The following is a 22,210-nucleotide window of genomic DNA, read 5'->3' as shown; positions in this document are numbered from 1 at the left end:
GGCAGTGCTACTGCTGTCTGCAACTGGTGTGGACATATGTATAGGCAGCAGTACTACTGTCTGCAACTTGTGTGGGCATATGTATAGGCAGCACTACTACTATCTGCAACTGGTGTGGGCATATGTATAGGCAGCGATACTAGTGTTGGCAACTGGTGTGGGCATTATATATAAGTTATGATACTACTACTATCGGCAACTGGTGTGATCAATATATACAGTATGAGTTGCGCTGCTACTGTCAGTAACTGTGTGCATTTTATATATATATATATATATATATATATATATATGCAGCGCTACTACTGTCGGTAATTCTGTGCATTATGTAGTCGTATGTAGGTGTACTCGGGGCATTGCGTGAAGCATAATGTGTGTCGTAATATATGGGCATTATGGTGTGTGGCATATTGTGTAATGAGCATTACGCTGTGTGGCATAATACATAAAGCATCACTCCTACATTTTGCCGCGCGCCTTCGGCGCGCACTATCCTGTTTTACTTGTGGTGGTGGGGCACTCACCAATTCCCTTTCTGGCTCAAGGTACCAAATGGCTAGTTACGCCACTGGTTCTGTTGTGCTACTGTGTGGTGTAATTTGGAATGGGATTACTATTGTGTGACCATGCCCATTCCTTGTGAGATGACATCTCTCTCTTTCGGAGTGCACTGTATTTTTTATATGGGGGGGGGGGGCGCCACAAAATTTTATGGCAGGGGGGAGCAAAATTTATAGTTACGCCACTGAGCAGGAGATAATATTGTTTAAAGGAATTTTCTGACATAAAACAGTACGAAATAGTGTGTAGTAGATCTGCTTTTAAGTGTGTGTGGAGGGGGAGGGGAGGAGAACAGTACCTGCAAGAGCTGGTTTAAATATAGACACAGATATTTTTTAGTCTGAGAGGATTTTTGCTGTCAGTCATTACATTACTGCTCTGTAGCAGTTGTGTGTGGATATTAATTACATTTTAAACAGTTTATTGAGGTGAGGCTCAACTGGTTGCAAGCAATATTAAAAGAACTAAACTAAAAAACACATGCACAGACCCCCCCAAACATGGGAACTGGGATGAATTCACCCCATTCCCATCACTAGTGAATTAGATGTTTCAAGTGCTGATGGAAGATAAATATTCTATCATGCTCTAACTCTGCATGTGTCTGTTGTATTGTGCGAACTTCACAGCTTTGTGAGCCAACTAAATGTCACCCCTGCTGCCCGCATGAACTCCCAAACCCCGCCCCCCCAGCTCACACGGCGAATGTCCCGCATGAACGCCCAAACCCCGCCCCCCCCAGCTCACACGGCGAATGTCCCTGCACGCATGCAAATTAATGTTTTGCATAAACATCCATTCGCAGCCTAGAATGCAGGGCTGAAATCATTCCATGGTTGCCGACCATCGAATAATTTATAAAGCGCTCGCAAATCTAAGTCACTCTGTGGAGACTCAGATTTGCAGCAACCTGGTACGTGAACAGGGTGGGCAGCAGACATCCGGTGACATCAGCTGCCCATCCCCCAGCACCCATGTCACAGCTGAATTACCCTGGGGACACCCATGAAATTCCGGGGCGTTCCCAGGGGACCCGTGCCCGCCACCCCCTGCCCGCACTGCTCCGTGCGAACGGGCTGGTGACTATGTAGATACAAAACATGGCTCCCCTGTGGGAACACGCAGGCCGGTATGAACTCCTGAGTGTATTATGTTATGTCACACAGGTGTTCCAGATTTCTGTTTTTATGATTCTTATCTCCACATCATGCAGTGACCACCATATGAACAGGTGGATGCTGCCAGCTGCACAGACGGTGTAATGGTTAGCGTTACTGCCTCACAGTGCTGAGGTCATGGGTTCGATTCCCACCATGGCTCTAACTGTGCAGAGTTTGTATATTCTCCCCGTGTTTGCGTGGGTTTACTCCAGGTACTCCGTTTTTTTCCCACAATCCAAAAATATACTGGTAGGTTAATTGGCTCCCAACAAAATTAACCCTAGCATGTCTGTGTGTGCGTGTGCATGTGTTAGGGAATACAGATTGTAAGCTCCACTGGGACAGGGACTGATGTGAATGTTCAAATATTCTGATATATACTGTATCTATATGTGTGCGCTATCTAAGAAACTGTTAATAAATAAGGGGAGGAGAGTTCATGTTATGATTAGAGAATGGGGAAATATAAGTCATTGCTGCCTGTTATCATTTCATGGGGATGTTTTAGCTATTGTCTCTCTGCAGAATGGAGGAGTTTTCTTCAATATTCGAGTTGTGGGGGCTCCAGTGAGTAGCTGCTATTTGTCAGCCAAAGATGCACGTCCTCTCCAGCATCCAGCTGTGGGCAGGTTAGTGAATTGTCTCTATACCACCTACATCACAATATAGCTGAGCCAGAATGCCAAAGTAGTGTATTGGCTATTATCAGAATTAAGGGGGTATTTTTCAAAGCATGGGGAGTGATAATGCATTAATCAACCAACTTCTAACTCATTTTACTGTCTGGTTGAAAACTGACAGCTAGGAGCTGATTGGCTAGTGCTTTATCTCTTGCCATGATTTGATAACTGTCCTTTTAGAGACCAACAAATATTTCGAACTGTGCTTTCATGTTGTTATATTAATACAATGATCATTTAGGTTTGTTGTTGAATTGAGCAGTTATATTTGCATTCTCTCCATTCAGTGTCTGACACCTAATGGATATTTTAGGTACTGCAATGTTCTTATTTTGTGAGCTACATTTCGTAAGTTATTATTATTATAATTTTATTTATAAGGCGCCACAAGTGTTTCGCAGCGCCGTACAAAGGAACAATACAGGGAGACAAAGCTTGGCATAACATTGAATAAATAACAAAGTTGTGTACTTTCAGTCAAATGCTCCACAATTTCTCCATACAAGTGTGCAGATACAGAACCCTATTTGCGTTGTAATCATGGCTGTATTTTCTCCAGGGCAACTAGACACTTGTTAGAAATAGTCAGGAAGCAACATATAAACTGTATCAAATCTAAACGTGGCTATGACTGTAATAATTACATAGTGATGTCTTTGATTGTGTATTCTGATAAACATTGGCTGATGAGTTCTGCCTGTGTTTAGGATCTTAGGGAAATATTATGCGCATTGTAATGATCACAGTGCCACACCTTGCTTAGTTCTTAGTGACAGCTAAAAGGTTGACAGGGTCAAAGGGCTGACATAACAGTGGTCGACACATATAATGTCAGCACAAGTTTTTCTTTTTTCTTAATTTTTTCACCTGTTCTATCATTTACCATCCACGATTCGGAATAGTTACCTCTGACAAGTGCAGCAAGCTATCTTGCCTGAAGAATGGCAAGCGAAGGTACCCGTGAGGGAACATGTTTCCGCTCAGTGGCAGAACTTGTGCATAGTGAGCCCAGGTGCAAAAATATAACTTGGGCCCCCACCCCAACCCAAGTTTGCAATATGCAGCATGGCAGTGGGTGGCAGGGAGTGGGGGACAGGGGCAGCAGTGGGCCCCTTAGTCCTCAGGGGCCCCGGTGAACTGCACGTGCTGCACCATGGTACTTCTATCTCTCTTTCCACTAATTCAGCTTAGATATAGTTAAATATTCAAAAATATAGAAAAAATGTTGTCTACCATTTGTGTGTTGACCCTGTTGACCTTTTGTTCTGTCTACCTTTTGCATGTTCTATTGACAGCATTTGTAATTGTTATATATGTCCTCACTTTTAAATAGGGCTCTGCAACTTTGTGGAACAGGAGGGCCACCACATGTAAAGCTGGCTATAGAATGGGACCCTAAAACAAAGGAGCGGTAAGTAAGGCCATTCATTTCTACTCCATGATTGAAATGATATGAGGAGATCAGTGAATGTTTCAGAAAGTACTTTCTTGCTCTTAGATACAGTATTCTTTTTTACTCTTTAGAGAGCAATCGGAGGGGTTGATACTATTATTTGCAGAGGGTGCGAGGTGCATTTGCCACTGCATTTAAAAAACAGCATCAGCACTTAATTTCGCTCCCTTCGCAGGCTCAAAATTGCCATGGCGCAGTGAGTACTTTTGTGCTAATTATAGCTGCCGTAAAGTGCAGCTCTGCTGCGATGATTTATCACATCTAATAGGATCGACCCCAGAGAATGTAATTGAAGTGAACGTTTTTTTTCCATAGCCTCTCTCTTTATTACTTGCTACCTAACGGTTGTCTCTCGTACTGCAACATTTCTCTTTTCTATTGCTATTTTTACTGAAATATATCACTCCTCTTTAAGACTGTTTGGGAATATACATGAAGAAGTTGTGCAGGATGATGAATCTGTGAGGAATCAGCAACTTGACCACCAGCAGCAAAGCTGTACACTGGATGAGTGCTTTCAGCTGTACACCAAGGAAGAACAGGTAGGTAACACACAAGCGTTTGGGGGCTGGATGGATTATCAGATAAGGAAGGCCATTTTTTTCCCTTTGGGTGTATGGAAAGATGGCATATATTAAGAGCTTACGGCTTCAGATCATTTTAATTCAATGGCTTGGTCATTTCACCTTGAAACAATTAAGAACTACATGACTTTATAGTTATTACTTACATCTGTGCTTTTCAGTCATATATTTCTATCCTGGGACTTTATTGACTGGGATTTGACACACATTGGCTGCTTGGGTGAAATGACATCCCATGCAGAGAGTCCAGCTGAGTAGTGTCATATCCCAGGGTAAGTAAATAGATGGCCGAAAAGTCTACTGCACAGGTCTTCAACCTGTGGCCCTCCAGATGTTGTGGAACTACATGTCCCAGCATTCCCTGACAGTTTTGGCATGCTGTTATAGGAAAAAATGTGGCAATGCATGTTGGAACATCTAGTTTCACAACATCTGGAGGGCCCTAGGTTGAAGACCCATGGTCTACTGTATAACCTGAAGTCATAATGTGTGGTGATTACTGATTTTCTTTAAATCTTACAAAAGGAATAGGAAAAAAAAATTACGTACCTTTCGTATCTTTTTTGTATATTTTATTTTATGTGATCTCTTAGAATTCGACATGTTATGTAAATTTAATAAAATAATTAAATAAAATAAAGTTAAAAGGTGATCAGAACACTAGAGTGTGCTTGTGAAAAATGCCTGCTTGTGTAACATTGGCATACTGTACATATGCTATCAGTCTAGGCCAATGGTTCCCAAACGGTGTGCCAATTATTTATGGTCATTGTGATAGGCAAAACCAGTGCTGGTGGCTGCCATTTGTAAACTATGTGGAAAAACAAAAGTGAGTCCTGTCACTCACCACATAACTGAATTTAAGGATGACATATAAACACAATTTATTTAATAACATTTTTCTCTAGATTTCTCAGTAAGAAACTTTTATCTTAGAGGTTTCATGAAAAACATTCTGATGCTCTAGGGTGCCGTGATTCAAAAAAGTATGGGAACCACTAGTCTAAGCTGTTCTAAAACCATGGAGGCCATCTCCACCTACTTATTAAATGCTTTATCTTCCATTAAAACAGACATAGACATTCAATCAACCCCTCATCCCCAAGTGAATAACTATACATGGGTAACCCCATATTAAGTGATTTGAAACAGCAACAATAGTTCATAGAAGTGTGCCCTCACCCCAAGTTCAACTTACTAATCAGTGCACGAATGAGGTTTAAATTGAGATATTTTAGCTCTTTCTTAGTTTCGTTCCACAGCTCAGAGTCCAAACACTATAAGCACAATTGACCTTTGTTTTGAAAACTATAGAACGCAATGTATGCACTTGTTTCAGTAACCAAGCTTACTTGTTAATTGTGTCTGTCTCAGTTGGCTCCAGATGATGCCTGGAGGTGCCCTCATTGTAAAGTGTTGCAGCAAGGAATGGTCAAGCTGAGCCTGTGGACTCTCCCGGACATTCTCATCATCCATCTTAAAAGGTTTCGGCAAGTTGGTGGCCGCAGGAACAAATTGTCCACACTGGTCAGGGTCCCGCTGGCTGGGATGGACATGGCTCCCCATGTGGTCAAGGGAGGTCCTTTAGGACAGTGGTCATCATGGAAGCAGCCATCTTACCAGCTGGAAAATAGGCAGCTGGATGCCTTGTATGATTTATATGCTGTGTGCAATCATCATGGCAGTTTGCAAGGAGGACATTACACAGGTGAGGGGGCCTAATGCTAAAATAACCTGACATTTATTTATTTATTTATTTATTAATTAACAGTTCTTTATATAGCACACACATATTCTGCAGCACTTTACAGAGAAGCTTACCAGTGGAGCTTACAATCTATGGGCCTTATTCTAGTTCACTCTTTCTGCCAAAATCCTTCTTAGATGGACAAAACCATGTGCACTGCAGGTGGGGCAGATGTAACTTGTGCAGAGAGAATTAGATTTGGGTGGGGTTTTACTTCAAAGTGAGATCTATATTGCAGTGTAAAAATAAAGCAGTCAGTATTTACCCTGCACAGAAATCAAATAACTCACCAAGTCTAATTCTCTCTGCACATTTTACATCTGCCCCCCTGCAGTGCACATGGTTTTGTCCAACTAAAAGGATTTTGTCAGAAAGAGTGAACTAGAATATGGCCCTATATTCCCTACCACATGTACACGCACACACATTCATTCTAGGGTTAATTTTGTTGTGAGCCAATTAGCCTACCAGTATAATTTTGGGATTGTGGGGGGAAACCGGAGTACCTGGAGGAAACCCTTGCAAGCAAAGGAGAAACTCCGCACAGTTAGGGCCATGGTAGGAATCGAACCCATGACCTCAGCACTCAGCATGTTAACTATTACACCATTCGTGCTGCCCAACTAAAAAGTGTGACCCCCTAAAGTGTGAAAAACAAGATTAAATGAGCGTGTCTGGACCTTTACAATGACTCAGATCTGTCACTTGATTCTGCTATATAAAACAGCATGTTTCATTCAGGAATCTGTGTACAGTAAAGTCATTTCACTGGCTAAGGCAGATTACCATTACGGTCATTTATTGTCTTCCTACATCACCTTTTTTTCAAGTTTAATGTCTTCAGCCAAGCATCTGTATTAGCTGCCCTAAAGGCGTGTACACATAGTAAGATTTTGGCAGGGGATTTTGAATAGATAGTCAACATCTCCTCGAAAGTTAGCCAAAATCAGTTTTTCTCCTGATTAAATACCGACGCAAAGTGAGTATCTCTTAGCATAGATAGACTGTGCAGGCAAGGCAGGTTTGACTAGATCATAGACTATCATTAGTTAGCCAAAATCACATAGTCAAAATCTCTTGTATGGGGCTTAAGTATGCAACTTACAATAACCTTTATTAATGTGGATGGAGCCATAAATATCATGGAAGCAGTGATGTATCTACAATGGGTACAGTGTGTGTGGTGCACAACAGCCCCTGAACCCAAGGGGACCCAAACATCATACACCCTGCAACCATTTTTCAATACTCACCTCTCCGAAGTACCCCATCACAGCAACACCTCTCCTCAGGACACCATGACATTTTCCCTGCGTTTTGGGCATATGCAGTATAGAAACCTCTTGGAAAATGGCCATGTGTCATCTTCTCCTCAGATGGGAAGGGTGTGCGTCCTAATGGCAGTGCACCACAATGTCCAGCTCTGTGAGTGTAGCATATTGTTTTACTCTGGAGACAATAATAGTTATACCCTTGGTTTACACCAGGAGATGTGGCTTCACAGTGAAAGTAGTAGAAATAGCTAAAAATACAGTACAATTCACATACATGATTAAATAATGTTATTAATAACTAATAAAGTCACATTTACCATGTAAAATGAATCAGACCAGGAAACAAAGACAAAATTAAAGTTTTATTAATTAATTTTAGTATAAATACATACAGTACAATGGTAACATCCCAAAAAATGAAATGGAAATATGCGTTATTGTTGCAGACCAATTAATATTGGAGGTATTCTTATGCATTCAGCCAATCAGAAGTAGTCACTGATCATGAACATTTAGCTCTTTGCACCATAAGTTAAGTACCCGTAATTAATCTGCCTCAGAATTGGTCACTTGCGCTTCTGTCACTGGAACGAAGAATTCGCGAAGAGTCTCATACTCTTACTACATTTGCTGCTCTTACACCCATTCCAATCCCATTTAGCTTAAGGAGTTGTAAGCACAAAATGCATTTCAGCCAAATTACTTAAGGTAGCTTAATAATATTTGTTGCAAATACATAGAAAAAGCCATTGGTGTGCACATAAACAATGGAGTGGCATGGCAACACCTCACAGCCCCATGTAATGTAACACTGGGTGTGAGTGAATCGCATTCCCCAGCTGCAGTGCCTGAAGGCCCCTCCTTCTACCTTATGGATCTGGTTCCAGATGGCGCAATTGAATAATATATTGTCATTCTATTAGTGGGTTAGTTACTTGGTTAAGCAGTACCCTAAGACTGGTGACTGGCATGGATCCCTGCAGCTATATTCTGCTAGATGTGTGATTATATGTGTACAGCATATGTGTGATTATATGTCTACAGTATATGTTGTGTCAGACAGGGCCGTCTGACACAACATATACTGTACACATACAATCGCACATATGCATACAGATGTATATGTATATATATACTTATACATTTAGGGGGGTATTCAATACCAGTTGAATCTTCTGACAGGTGAAAAACTACAATTTTCCCCCATTTTTTGGGCAAGTTCAACTCGCCCCATTCAATCCCAGAGCTGATTTTTCACCTGGCCCACCCAGTTAAATGGCATCAGCGGAAATGGACTCATAAACAAGATGAACCAGACAGGATTGACTACCCCCCTTATCCTCAGTATGCCATACAGAAGAAGATGTCCCAAGTGAGCTGTCAGGTCCCATACAACTCTGCTAACTTCAAGCGTCTTTCCTTTTTGCTGAAAACGCATGTTATTCCTATACAATGAGGCTATAACACACAAGGTGACTGTGCTGATTAATGCAAAAAGCTGCGGCTTCTGCATTGCAGTATTTTGTGTACAGTTTCAGACTCGGATGCACACAGATATATAAATTGATCAAAGTCTCCTTTTATGTTCTAGTCACAATGCATTGCAAATTAAGACACATTTTTAGCAAAAGAAATGCAAAAGTTGCTCAATGCTAGAAGATTCTCAGACGACCTACGTGCCAATAGGGGCTGTTTTTAGCGTGACTGAAGCAAAGACTTATGTGGACACATCTATACAAACAGTTACACCATACCCTCCAACATTTGAAGGGCAGAAATCGGTACACCCCAGAAAGGGGCGTGGTCACATGCAAATGGGGGTGTGGTCACGGGCAAAAGGGGGCGTGGTCACCCCTTTCCGAATGTGAGCACTGGCAGATATAAACAAGGGTGAAAGGGAGCTGAGCATTAATACCAATACACCTTAGTACTAAGCCACCATGTGAGTCTGAGACAGTCACTGTGACTTAGACTGTCTCACATGGTGGCTTAAGTTAGTGGGCTGCTGGCATATTAAATCAGCATATATTTAATATACTTATTTTTTTTAAAGTATATTAAATATAATATACTGATATAATATGCCAGCAGCCCACTTATAAAACTAAGCCACCATGTCAGACACTGCAGAAGGTGGAACACATGATATGGCCAGGCTGGATACTTATATTTTATTTACATATGTGTGACTCACAGTGAGACGCCTCTCTGGAGGATCATCTGAGATGATCGCTCTCAGGCTTTGCTGCAGCTAGCTTGAAGGCAGCGGCTCCGGGCCCGGTCAGATCCCCCCTGCGCGCCCCGGCTGGCCACCGCAGTGACAGTCTGCCCTGCTCTGCCTTACATAATGATCACTCTTTCGCGCCCGCCGCCCTCAGTGTCTGCGCATGCGGGGGAGACTATAACTAGTCTCATGAGTCCCGAGTGCACTGACTGTGTACGGCGCTGGTGCGGCACGTGACGTCATGACGTCTTGCAATGCCCGCCGGCGCCGCAAAGCACTCATGGGAATGGAACCTGGGAAGGAAGATCCGGGCACCGCACGCACACTGAGAAAAACCGGTACATTCGGTACAAAATGATTTTGCCGGTACAGACCGTTAAAAAACGGTACTGTACCGGCAAAATCGGTACAGTTGGAGGGTATGGTTACACACATACAAACAATATGGTCCACCCTCTTCTCACTTTACAGGGTATACTGTTTGTAGAAGCTCCTTCCTTCCTCATCCTTTCTTTACCATGCTGCAATACTGCCATATGCTGCACAATGATTGGACACTCAGTACTGTAGAGCTGTGCCCCCTGCTTTGAATCCTCCTTCCTTTCCATCTCCTCTTCTACAACTTGAAGACTTGCTGTGCAGTGCACTGCAACTGTAATTAGTGGTCAGTGGGCCCCCTGATATAAGGGGGCCAGGGTAACATGCCTCCTGTGCCCTCCCCATAATCCGCCTCTGTTGATGATAATGTTCTCTACTATGCCTCTAGCTTACTGCAGGAACTCTATTGATGCCCGATGGTACAGCTATGATGACAGTAACGTGGAACATGTTCTTGAGGATGAAGTCTGCACCCGAGGGGCCTATCTCCTGTTTTACCAGAAGCGAAATGTGATTCCAGCCTGGTCAGCAAGCAGCTCAGTTAAAGGTAAAGTTATTAAATAAATCCTGATACAGCCTGACATTTTGTTTTTAGGAAATTATAGATGAGCTGATGAGGAAAAGTTTTATTATGTACCACCTGACTATTGTCTGTAAGCCGAGAAGACTAACAGGCTAGTCTCTTGCACTCTGTTACATAACGTGTATACACACTAAGCCAGATTTACAAAGGAAAGTTTAATTATGTAATAATTCCAACCAATTTAAAAAAAGGGATTTGGCAATTTACCTTTGCTATTCCAGCCTACTAAAATCTACATGTCTATGATCAAAACAAGTATTAACATAAATGCAAATTAGAGAAGAAAAATAATATAGATGGCAAAGAATTGTCCTCTAAAAAAGATCTGGCGTAATGTTATATTGCAATTTGTGTATTCCCTACCAGGAATTTATATGAAACTGATATAGTTAGCATATGTAATTAAGAAAGCAGTATATACACATCTAAAATACTTCATTAGCCAAGTTTATTCTTTAGTGATTCAGTCTAGTGGTAATATTTATTATTTAGAAATATATATATATATATATATATATATATATATATATATATATATATATATATATATATATATATATATATATATATATATTCATAGACATTCTTGACCCGTTTCTCTTCTGGTGTAAATTCAGGTTCCACAAGTTCATCTATATCTGATCATTGGGTTCTCAGGCTGAATGGAAGTAAGAGAGAAAGCCTGGTGTCTCGTGCAACCACCACCTGCACCCCTCTACCACAAGCACTGGACTCCCCAGTCTTCCTAGATAAGAAGCTGAACCCACAAAAAAGTATGTGTACAGGTTGGTTTGCCTTAGAAACACTATGTTATGGGGTATCTAGGTTTCTATAGAGGTATTTTTTTGATAATCCTTTGCTGATGCTTTCTTTACACATATTTCTATAAAGACTCACAAACATGAACCAATGGTGCTTTTTGTTCCCTTGCTTATACCCTCATTTGCTACCCACTCCCTTCAGACCCCTAACCCTTGGATTCTGATGCCCTGTTGCTTATTGGGTATTATGACTGCCGATGCCGCAATATTAATACACCATGTCCGTGTCCTGCAATGTTCTGTACTGTTAGTCACTTTCCTTTTGATTCTGTATTTTGTAAGGCACAATATTTCCCTTGTGGTGCCATATAAATAAAGGATGATGATAATGATAATACTTTCCATCCCATAGCAGTTCCTGTCCTGAAAACCCCTGGTTTAAAATTATTTGTTTTGCTTCCTATAGGTGACAATGGTTCAAAATCTTTTGTCCGTGGAGCAAAGGGGCGAAGTGCGAGTATGAAAGTGTCCTCAGCTTCTAAGCTGAAGCTAAGTATAAGTAAGGCAATGCCTCTCCGGTGGTCATTTGGCTCAAAGGATAGACCGAAACGTGAGACTGGTGAGCTAGTAGAATATTTGGAATCAGGTCGTCGTCCGAAGTACACTAGCGAGTCCATTGTGCCATTAATGACTAGCGTCACCAGTTCAGAAAAGTCACCCAGTGGGCCCTTGCCAAAGCTTAATCATATAAATGTCCATGGTGCCAATGGAAATAGTTCTACAAGTGGTCATTCAAAAGGTTCCTCAAAGACAGACAGCTTACGTGGTAAGCCAAAGGAGAAGATGAATCTTCAGGAAACCACTGTATCCTCAAGAAAAGAAGATGGACTTATACAGTCAAAACACAAAGGGAGGATGTCAAGTGGAGATGGCACAACCAAAATAATGCCATCGTCTGCTGACAATATTGAAAGAGTTAAAGCATCATCTGGAAAAAAGGAAGACCACAACCAAAAAACTCTTACAAAAGATGGAGAGCATACGAAGAGATCTTCTGAAGAGGGACAGCAGGAGGGAAAATCAACAAAGTTGAAGAAAGAACCTAGAAAACAGACTGGTTCTGAGAACTGCAGCACTTCTGAGCTCCACAATGGCATTTCACGGACATCTTTATCCAATGGGGTTTTGGTTGATGTGAGGACTAGTGGCACAATACCACGTCGCCAAAAAGAGGACCCCAAAAACAACAAATCTCCAATGGACATTAGACGAGCTCATAGCTCATCCAATGTCCAGAATAAAGCAGAGTGGACTTTGAAGAGGTCTGCTTCCCTATATAAGAATGGAAATGTATCCCACCAACCCGCCAGGCAGATAGCAGCAGAAAAGGCATCTTCCAGTGCACAGCAAAGAACAAAATACCAAACTTCCTCACTAGGCAGAAAGAAAACTGTGCCGGAGTCTAGCTTCTAGCATGGATCTTATAACCCATAGCCTTGACTCTTAGAATTATTTTTTAATATGTATATTTTTGAAGTAGAAGACTACCACTGTTAGACTACAAAAATTCAGATGATGGTATCTGGGTTTTGGTATCAGATTTTACACAAGTGCCATATATAGATAAGATACCTCTTGGTGAAGATCTCACCATAACAAAAGTCAATCATGTACTGGACATTATGAAAATACCATACCTAGATTTACTAAAAATGGGACTTCTATATCAGATGGGATGTTGCTAAAGGCAATCAGAATTTACTTATTTATTTAGGACCTTCTAAAATATAAGAGATAGAATCTGATTGGTTGCCATAGCATCATCCGATCTGAAATAGAACTCCTATCTTAGTAAATAAACCCTTTAACATCAATTTTAATTACTGATGGGTAAGAGATGGAAAAATAAATATGGCCATAACTAAAGCTGAGGTCCAGGGTTGAATATTACCTAAACTGATGCTCTCTATAATGCACCTTTTTAACAGGGTCCAAACTTACATTATTGACAGGACTACATATGGCTATTGTAACATTGCCACCTAGTAAGCTATTTAGAAACTAGGCTTGATGTCCAAATACATTTTTTGGTGATCAGATCGCCAGGAGCCTCTCTAATGAGAGTGACTCCATCTGTAATTGACAGAGATCTTGTCCATACTTAAGTGCTGGAACCTTATTAAATACAGAGAATGGTATGGATCCCAAATCAGCAGCCTCTACAAACATGCTAGTATATGGATGGAATGGGATTAAGCATCATTGATATTTGATGTAGAAAACAATTGAAATAAGCACTTACTGTACTTTTAGTTTATGTAATAGTCTGCCTTTTTGCCTCTGAGAGAAAAGAATATGTTGACATGGCTTTAGCCCTATTTCGCACCTGATCGCTTCTGAGCATGCGTATGGGATGTAATGCCTGTGTGCGAGACCTGCTAGCGGAGGAATCCTGCTACTTTTTTCTTCTGCTAGCCGTTCACAAGGTGAATGACAGGAAGTAGACATCTATGGGTGGTATCTAGAGGTGGTGACCAGCTGTTTAGTGGGAGTGCAGGCGTGCCAGAAAACATGCTGGGAGTGTCAGGAAAAATGCAGGCATTTTAGGGGAGGGTGTGTGACGTCCGCTCCAGGACGGATAAGCCTGTATTCATCACATCTGCCGAGTAAGTCCCTGGCTACTCCTAGCTTGAGATGACTGGTGCCCAGTGGAAAAATCATTTGACAGTGAACGGCTTGCGACAGTTTTTGGACATTTTCACTGGGCTGAGAATTTTTCGCTAGCCGTACACATCCATTCACTAAGCTTGCAAATCAATTCATAAGTTGGGATTTCACTATAGCGGGTTGGCGTCTAACTGATCGCTGGCTGCTGCTAATTAGCTCAACAGCGATCATGTCTGGGCCCATTGTCACTGACAACTCCAGTACTTGCTACTAATGACTAGTAGTTAGGATACTTTAACTGCAAACTTAAATGGTATTATGTAATAGAAATCTTGTAACATTACTATAAAAGTTTAGAAAGAATAGGAGTCTATTTAATAAGCCTTGGAGAACAATAAAGTACCAGCCAATCTGCTCCTAACTGTCATTTTTGAAAATTGGCTTGTAACATGGCAGCAGATTCTTTCTCTCTCTCTCTCTCCACTTTATTACTCCCCAAGGCTTAGAAAAAAGACCCCTCAAAAGATTATATGCAGTGTTTCCTTTTTTAGTTACTTATAACAGCTTATGCCATTATGACTTAAGTACTATACATCTTCTATAAGAAATAGTAAAGAATTCAAGTACATTTAAGTGCAATCATTATTTCCTCACTATGGGCCTTATTCTAGTTCACTCTTTCTGACAAAATCCTTCTTAGATGGACAAAACCGTGTGCACTGCAGGTGGGGCAGATGTTACTTGTGAAGAGAGAATTAGATTTGGGTGGGGTTTTACTTCAAAGTGAGATCTATATTGCAGTGTAGAAATAAAGCAGTCAGCATTTACCCTGCACAGAAACAAAATAACTAACCCAAATCTAATTCTCTTTGCACATTTTACATCTGCCCCCCTGCAGTGCACATGGTTTTGTCCATCTAAGAAGGATTTTGTCAGAGTGAACTAGAATAAGGCCTAAAGTTCCGATTATCCATACTTTGCACATGTTCAGGGCCAGTTATTCACAAATGCAACTAAACAGGTCCTGTGATGTCGGAAGCGGTCCCGCAGGCAGTCTGATACCATTTGGGTGTGCCGAAGGCCTCCGTTTGTGAAAATGAAGGCATGTTGCCACCATTTAGGTGAGGTAAGAGACGGATCTCCATGCATTTGCGATGGGTGCCGCAAGCTGAACGATGGTGTTGCAATGAACTGATGGAAGCAAAAGCGATAGTTACTCCATCCACATTTGCATTCGCTCCTCTGTGTGGGCGGCCAGTAACCATTTATAAGCAAATATAGTTACTACTGGATGGACAGGTGAAAATGGCAGAATAAAAAGTGTCATGTTCCGATTGCTAAGGAAAGAAAACCATTTCCTTCAGATGCCTATAGATATATGGGACACATGCAAATGATCACCGGCATCCCTCCCTGCAGCCTAACACCCCCCCCCCCCCCCCTGCAACATGGCCCTAACCCTCCCTGCTAGTGCCTAACCCTCTGCCCCCCCCCATACCCAGCCTAACCCACCCCCTTTTAAGTGCCTAATACCCACCTTTCCCATGTGCCTAAACCCAAATCCCCCCTTCCCCGCTTGACCCTAACATGCCCCGTATACTTACATTTGGCATCCCGGCAGTCGGGAAGGCGGCATCTGTACAGTGAATGCCGGAATCCCAACCCACTATCTCCAGGGTGTACTAGTGTTTGGAGGTGAATGTACAGATTTTGCACACACATTAATTCTTCATCCCCTCAGGTGCCAGAATAGTTTTTGAGCTAAACCGTTTTTTAACTGTTGTTTTCTCTTATACTCATGATTATATTTATGTTTGCACTGTATAAAGTGGATTAATCCTCTTAAAAGAAGGATTTTAAGGAGAACTATTATTAAAATGTATTTTTAATTGTTGTTTAGAAGTGCATCTAAATCAAATGAATGAAAATGCAGCCTATCGATTCACGAGGAACGTCATGTCAGTTGTATATACAAATCCTCAACCTGCAATTTACCTGTATTTAATGTTTTCATTCTGATTCTCATCCAATAAAGCAGATGTGGCCAACCTGTGACTTTTCAGCTGTTGTGAAACTACAAGTCCCAGCATGGCCTGCCACAGTTTTGCTGTTAGGTAATATTAAAACTGTGGCAGTGCATGCTGGGATGTGTCACAACAGCTGAAAAGTCACAGGCTGGGAAATCCCCAGGGAAATGTTTGCAAATGAGCTTATTGGTTTCCAGTGAATTGATAGACTGTATTCATGTGAATATCATTCACCCCACAGATTGGTTGTCTATTCTGTGGTCAGGTATTGGGTGCACCTTAATGTTCTCTAGAGATGAAGGATTATGGGAAAAAACACAATGCAAATGAGCCTACTGTGCTTAGTATCCATGTTTGTGTGTACTGCATTTTCTTATGTCCCAAAACTACAACACAAATCTCCCACAATTTGGGAGTGAAGTATAATGTATTTATTAAGCCTGTAAAAAGTGGATGGTTTTATATATATAAATAGAATATATATATATACACGCTATGACTACAAGCCTCGTAGTGGAAGCTATTTTGGTAAGAGACAAACTGTCATATATTTTTATCATGAACTGCTATGCAATAATTCATTCTTCATTGTTTTTTATTTTAGTTTTTTTGTATCAGCATTTCTATTTTATCTGTTTCTTAATTAAAAGAATAAAGTGGCCAAGTGTCTGTTTCATGGTGTTGGTTCATTTAATTAGCAATGGCCTCAGGGACCCTTTTTTCTTCACTCCAGGGGTGTGTTCAGCATCGACTCTTTACCTGTGATAGGAGCCAGGTGATACAGGAGAGCACAATGCAGCACCCTCCTCCTGTCACTGCAGAAGAGCCAGCACTTTGGTGTTACACCTTTTGAGGGTGACATCTGGTTGCGGGCCTCACACCCCCCCCCCCCCCCCGGCTAATGATGCCACTGATAACCATATCTATAATGGCTGTTACTGTTACTATTAGCCTATTTATCAAGTACTAGTAAATGGACCTGGGCTACCTGCACTGTTCTGCCTCTGCAGTGTGTGTGGGTATTCTTAACAGGGAATGTGTTTAGGGGAAAGGGGCAAGATGTAATTACATTTTTTGGTGTGTGTGCATATATATATATATATATATATATATATATATCTATATATATATATCCTGGTGGCAGGCACTCACATCATTCCCAAGTCTATGTTTTTGCATGTGTAAGAGAGAAAGAGAGAAAGAGATGTAGTTTCACTCGCTGCCAACAGATGGCAGTGTTTCGGAGACACACAAATGGGCACTAGACATATATAGATGATATACTTTTATGAGCAACTTCTATAATCCCATTGTTTTATTAGGTCTTATACCAAATTAGCGCTCTCGGTCCATAGATTTGAAGAATTATAATAACATTGCAATTGGTTGCTTGTTTTCGGAGTTATGTGGCAAAACTTCCGCCTACAATTTACAATGCATCACATTGTACTTTGGAAACAGGACAGATGATGAACTCTCCATGTGCTCCTGCTGGGTGGTCTAGAAACGGAAACTGTGACAGTTATTTTCAGCATGGATTTTTTTTACTTCTAATGGGGTGAAAAGGGGTAAAAGGAAACCGGGCACCTTAGCTTGCATAAGAAATAGCAACTACCAGGCACTCCACAGTCACTTCAAAGTATTTACCCTGGTACCCTCCGTAGAAATGCATGGCGGCACTCACATGTCCTCCAATATAGAATTCAGTTGACAAACTGTATTTTTAGACAACATTTTAGTCTTCATGACTTTTATCAACAACATATGGGTGCCGCTCATGGTAACCCTGCACTGCCCCCACAACCCGGTCCAATGACTCTTGCCTCTCAAATGTTTTTTAGGGTAAAGGACCTCCCTTGTTCACCCTGTTAGGATACCTATTATTCCGGAAATTCTGAAAATATTTCCCGCTAGCTAGCTTTACTTGCCACTTCCTGATTTTCTTCTGCCTTGCCACTGCAGTGTGCGCTTGTACTTTACACCTAACATGTGTGGTGTGTGCACTGGGAGCTGGGGCATGTGTCATCGCACAAAGGGGGTAACTGATATTGGGTCCAATTATAAAATAACTGCTTTTGATGGAATCTGTGACATCACTGAGGAATATCTTGTTATGTCACTCTATGATAAATATTGCTTTAAGCCACAAAATGGCTGCCTGATTTGTGACAGACATATCTGTAGATGACAGATACACTGTAAGATTTCTGTACAATAAATGCACATTTTTTGCACGATGTTGATATTTATTTTAACCTTATCTGACTTTAAGTTTTGGTTCTTCTTTGTCAGCGGTATGTGGAGTAATGCAGTAAAATGCTGTGTACAGTAAATGAGCAAACACTTATTAAAAGCATCAGAACATGTTGTAAAATGTATGCTCTAAATCTGAGAGATTTACAGATAAAAAAAATCCTCTCCAAGTAGGTAAAAATGTCTTTCTTACTTACTGGCAGTGTAGCATCCTTAGTACTGACGAGGAACACGTGGGAAATATATACTTGTTCCAAAGAAACTGCATAGAAAAGAATGATTACATGCTAAAAAAGTAATCATTAATCAAGTATATTATAAGTACTACCAAAAATCATCAGGAAGCTAGAAAATGTCACTTAACACACAGTAAATTAATGAACTGCTGAGTAGAGCAAAAAATATGTAAACAGAAGTACACGTTACTAAACAAATTGCAGCTTCCAAAGAAACCAGAGATAAAAATGTGCCATCATTCAGCATAAACAAGTGGTCTGCGCAGTAATGGACTACATCAAAAGGTGGCTACCAAGCAGGAAACAGCCCATGGAGTAACAGTCTGTGATGGCTGCCCCATATTTAGGATGCCACCATATGACATGCTTCAGCAGGAAGCACCTGAAGCCATTGGCTAAAGGAAAATATTTTAGGGGCCTATTGCTCAACAATTTTAATAGAGTTTCAACATTTATCAGTTCATATTGCATTGTGATATTATACATTTGAATACCTACTCAACATGGTAGATGAGCCTAGTGTGCTTTTCCAACAAAGTCTTAAATACATTTACTAACAAAAAATTACATTTATCATATTTTCCAATTATTTTTGAATGTAGCATGTTCTGATTTCAGTCCACGCATACAGAGAGACACTAATCTGTATGGCAGAAACAGTGACCAAGGACTTCACTCCAACACCTTGCAAACATCGAAAAACGCTACTGCACATTTTAAGAGTTGATATGGAGAGGAGTGGATGGATAGAATGAGAGATGGGAGAGGATGGATAGAATGAGTGACTGGCGAGGGTAGATAGGATGAAAGTCAGGAGGGGATGGATATAATGAGAGACGAGGGGAAGGGATGGATAGAATGAGAGACAGGAGGGGATAGTTAGAATGAGTTATGGGGGGGATAGGATGAGAATCAGGAGGGGATAGAGAGAATGAGAGATAGGAGTGGATTGATAGAATGAGAGATAGGAGTGGATTGAAAGAATGAGAGACAGGTGGGGATGGATAGAATGATAGATGGGAGGGGTAGATAGAATGGGTGACAGGGGGGTGTATAGGATGAGAGTCAGGAGGGGATTGATATAAAGAGACAGGAGGGGAACGGATGGATTGAGTGAGAGACAGGAGGGGATGGTTAGAATAAGTCACCGGGGGGGGGTTGGTTAGGATGAGAGTCAGCAGGGGATGGAGAGAATGAGAGATGGGATGGAGAGAATGAGAGACAGGCAAGGATGGAGAGAATGAGAAATAGAAGGGGATGGATAGCATGAGAGACAGGAGGGGATGGAGAGAATGAGAGACAGGAGAGGATGGATAGAATGAGAGACAGGAGGGGATGGAGAGAATGAGAGACAGGAGGGGATGGATAGAATGAGAGACAGGAGGGGATGGAGAGAATGAGACAGGAGGGGATGGAGAGAATGAGAGACAGGAGGGGATGGAGAGAATGAGAGACAGGAGGGGATGGAGAGAATGAGAGACAGGAGGGGATGGAGAGAACAAGGGACAGGAGGGGATGGAGAGAATGAGGGACAGGAGGGGATGGAGAGAATGTTAGACAGGAGGGGATGGAGAGAATGAGAGACAGGAGGAGATGGAGAAAATTAGAGACCAGTGGGGATGGATAGAATGAGAGACAGGCAAGGATGGAGAGAATGAGAGATAGAAGGGGATGGATAGAATGAGAGACAGGAGGTGATGAAGTGAATGAGAGACAGGAGAGGGTGGAGAGAATGAGAGACAGGAGGGGATGGAGAGAATGAGAGACAGGAGCGGATGAATAGAATGTGTAGACAGGAGCAGATGGAGAGAATGAGAGACAGGAGGGGATGGAGAGAATGAGAGACAGGAGGGGATAGTTGGAGTGGTAGGAATAAATGGATAGAGCAAGCAAATATCAGCTCTCAAGCTGCTTTCAGAGGGACCCATTGAGCCACAGTATAAGAATGGCCGTGACACTCCTACAATTGCTTGCCCACTCCCCGATCCCACCCTCGAATTCTGACTTTCTGTCACTCACTTTGCAACTAATTCTCCAGTGCACATACAACAGAAGTTGGAATTACAACCTATCAGGCGCCCCTTCTTCCTTCAGTTCTTAAAACCCTGTTGTTTATATAATTCTTCAGTGCAACCACAATTCACTTGCTGTTAGTGTACATGGTGGCTAAGATGCATGTGTAGTAAGAAAACATAGGCTGATGTGCATACAACAGCCACTTTGTAACCGCACATGAATGAGTCTCTATGGCCCTTATTCTGGTTGGTGCGGTAATGTCCGCCGATGTTTTGTGTCTGTGCATGTGCAGAGGCGTCTCTGCGCATGTTCGAACGGGACGCACGTCCAAATTCCGCATGAAATGTGTACACTACGAACAGGGGGTGGAGAGGGGCGTGAAGGGCTGTTTGGGCTCATTACCATATGTTTACACCCCGCGTTTCATGGGCGTTCCCATGAAAACGCTGGGCGTACGTATGGTAATGCGGTCGTGACGCACGTGTAGGGGGCGGACATATGACATTGCCGGATGTCAGCTGCCCGCCCAGATCCCTGCTTTTGCACGGAGAAATGCCCGAGTGATCTGAGGTTGCGGGAGCTGCCTGACCACTCGGTCCTGCATTCGATGGTCTGCGACCATCGAATGATGGGGGAGGTTCCCTGAGATGGAGGAGGTGTATTCATGAGAAATACACTTGCGGTCCGTTCGGACAGCTTCTTACCGCATTCGGACGGAGTGAGCGATCCGTACGAAAGGCGGGGTTTAGGACGCACGGTCCTGGCCGCATATTCGGCTCCGTCCGCACAGACCAGAATAAGGCCCTATGTGACAGCTCTATTATGGAAGTGTGAATCTAAGAAAAACTGATACAACAAATTGTTATTTAGTATCCCTTCTTCTGTGATCAATAAAGTGTGTCACTCATTCGCTATTGTTCTTATACCCATGCTTGATCGCTTAGCAAAATCGCCGGTGGACATTGCTGACACTTTCTGAGCGATCTAGAATCCAGGAAGCTTAAGGGCAATCGCCCATGCTAAACCATTGGTGCAAATCGCTATGTGTGTAGGGCCCATAAATGTGTGAGGCCGATTGCTGGATACTAAGCAGAGCTATTAACCCTTGACTTGCTATAATAATACAGTATTAAAAATTCAACAATCCACGCCCCTTTCCGACAAAACCTATTCAAAACCAGCCAGCCTGCAATGCTTCCAGAAATGGCAGCACCTGTTGGTAATATTAGCAAAGATTGAATCCCCCCCTAAATGCTGATATTTATTCAAATGTAAAAATAAGGAAATTACAATAGTAGTGAGAATGGGTAAAATAAACACAAAGTATCTATACAGAGCAGTCTGCTATTAATGCAATATAGGGATATATACATGGCACCACTGCAGACCATTCCAGGCTCATTTTTCATAATTGGTAAGTGCTTTTAAATCAAACCTTTCATCTGGTCATAGCCAGACATCATTACATCCATATTAACATATTGATGCATAATGAGGTAGTAAATAATTTGATCTTTGGACATTTCAAGATTTTAAGAATGTGTAGTATGCCAACTGTATGGTTTGAGAATAGCTTAAACAGAATAGAACACAAACGCAGAACTGC

The 22,210-nt window shown here is 41.8% G+C and overlaps 1 protein-coding gene across 2 annotated transcripts in view; it reads left to right on the top strand.

The window, feature by feature from the left end:
- USP43 (ubiquitin specific peptidase 43) overlaps positions 1-15,498 on the top strand; it is a 100,766-nt gene extending 85,268 nt beyond the window's left edge. The window contains exons 9-15 of one of the 2 annotated variants that reach the window (XM_083148394.1): positions 2,247-2,350; positions 3,735-3,812; positions 4,270-4,396; positions 5,813-6,146; positions 10,450-10,608; positions 11,262-11,417; positions 11,872-15,498. In XM_083148394.1, coding sequence (XP_083004520.1) covers positions 2,247-2,350; positions 3,735-3,812; positions 4,270-4,396; positions 5,813-6,146; positions 10,450-10,608; positions 11,262-11,417; positions 11,872-12,878 — 1,965 coding nt within the window. In that variant the 3' untranslated portion in view covers positions 12,879-15,498. Of the gene's footprint in view, positions 1-2,246; positions 2,351-3,734; positions 3,813-4,269; positions 4,397-5,812; positions 6,147-10,449; positions 10,609-11,261; positions 11,430-11,871 lie in introns of both variants that reach the window. The other variant, XM_083148393.1, reaches the window with a different exon arrangement.
- The last annotated feature ends 6,712 nt before the right edge of the window (positions 15,499-22,210 follow it).

The sequence above is a fragment of the Crinia signifera genome, chromosome 6 (genome assembly GCF_055691185.1).
Source record: "Crinia signifera chromosome 6, ASM5569118v1, whole genome shotgun sequence".
NCBI lineage: Eukaryota > Metazoa > Chordata > Amphibia > Anura > Myobatrachidae > Crinia > Crinia signifera.
Note: the sequence above shows the minus strand (reverse complement) of the source record. Positions and strands in the feature narration are given on the sequence as shown.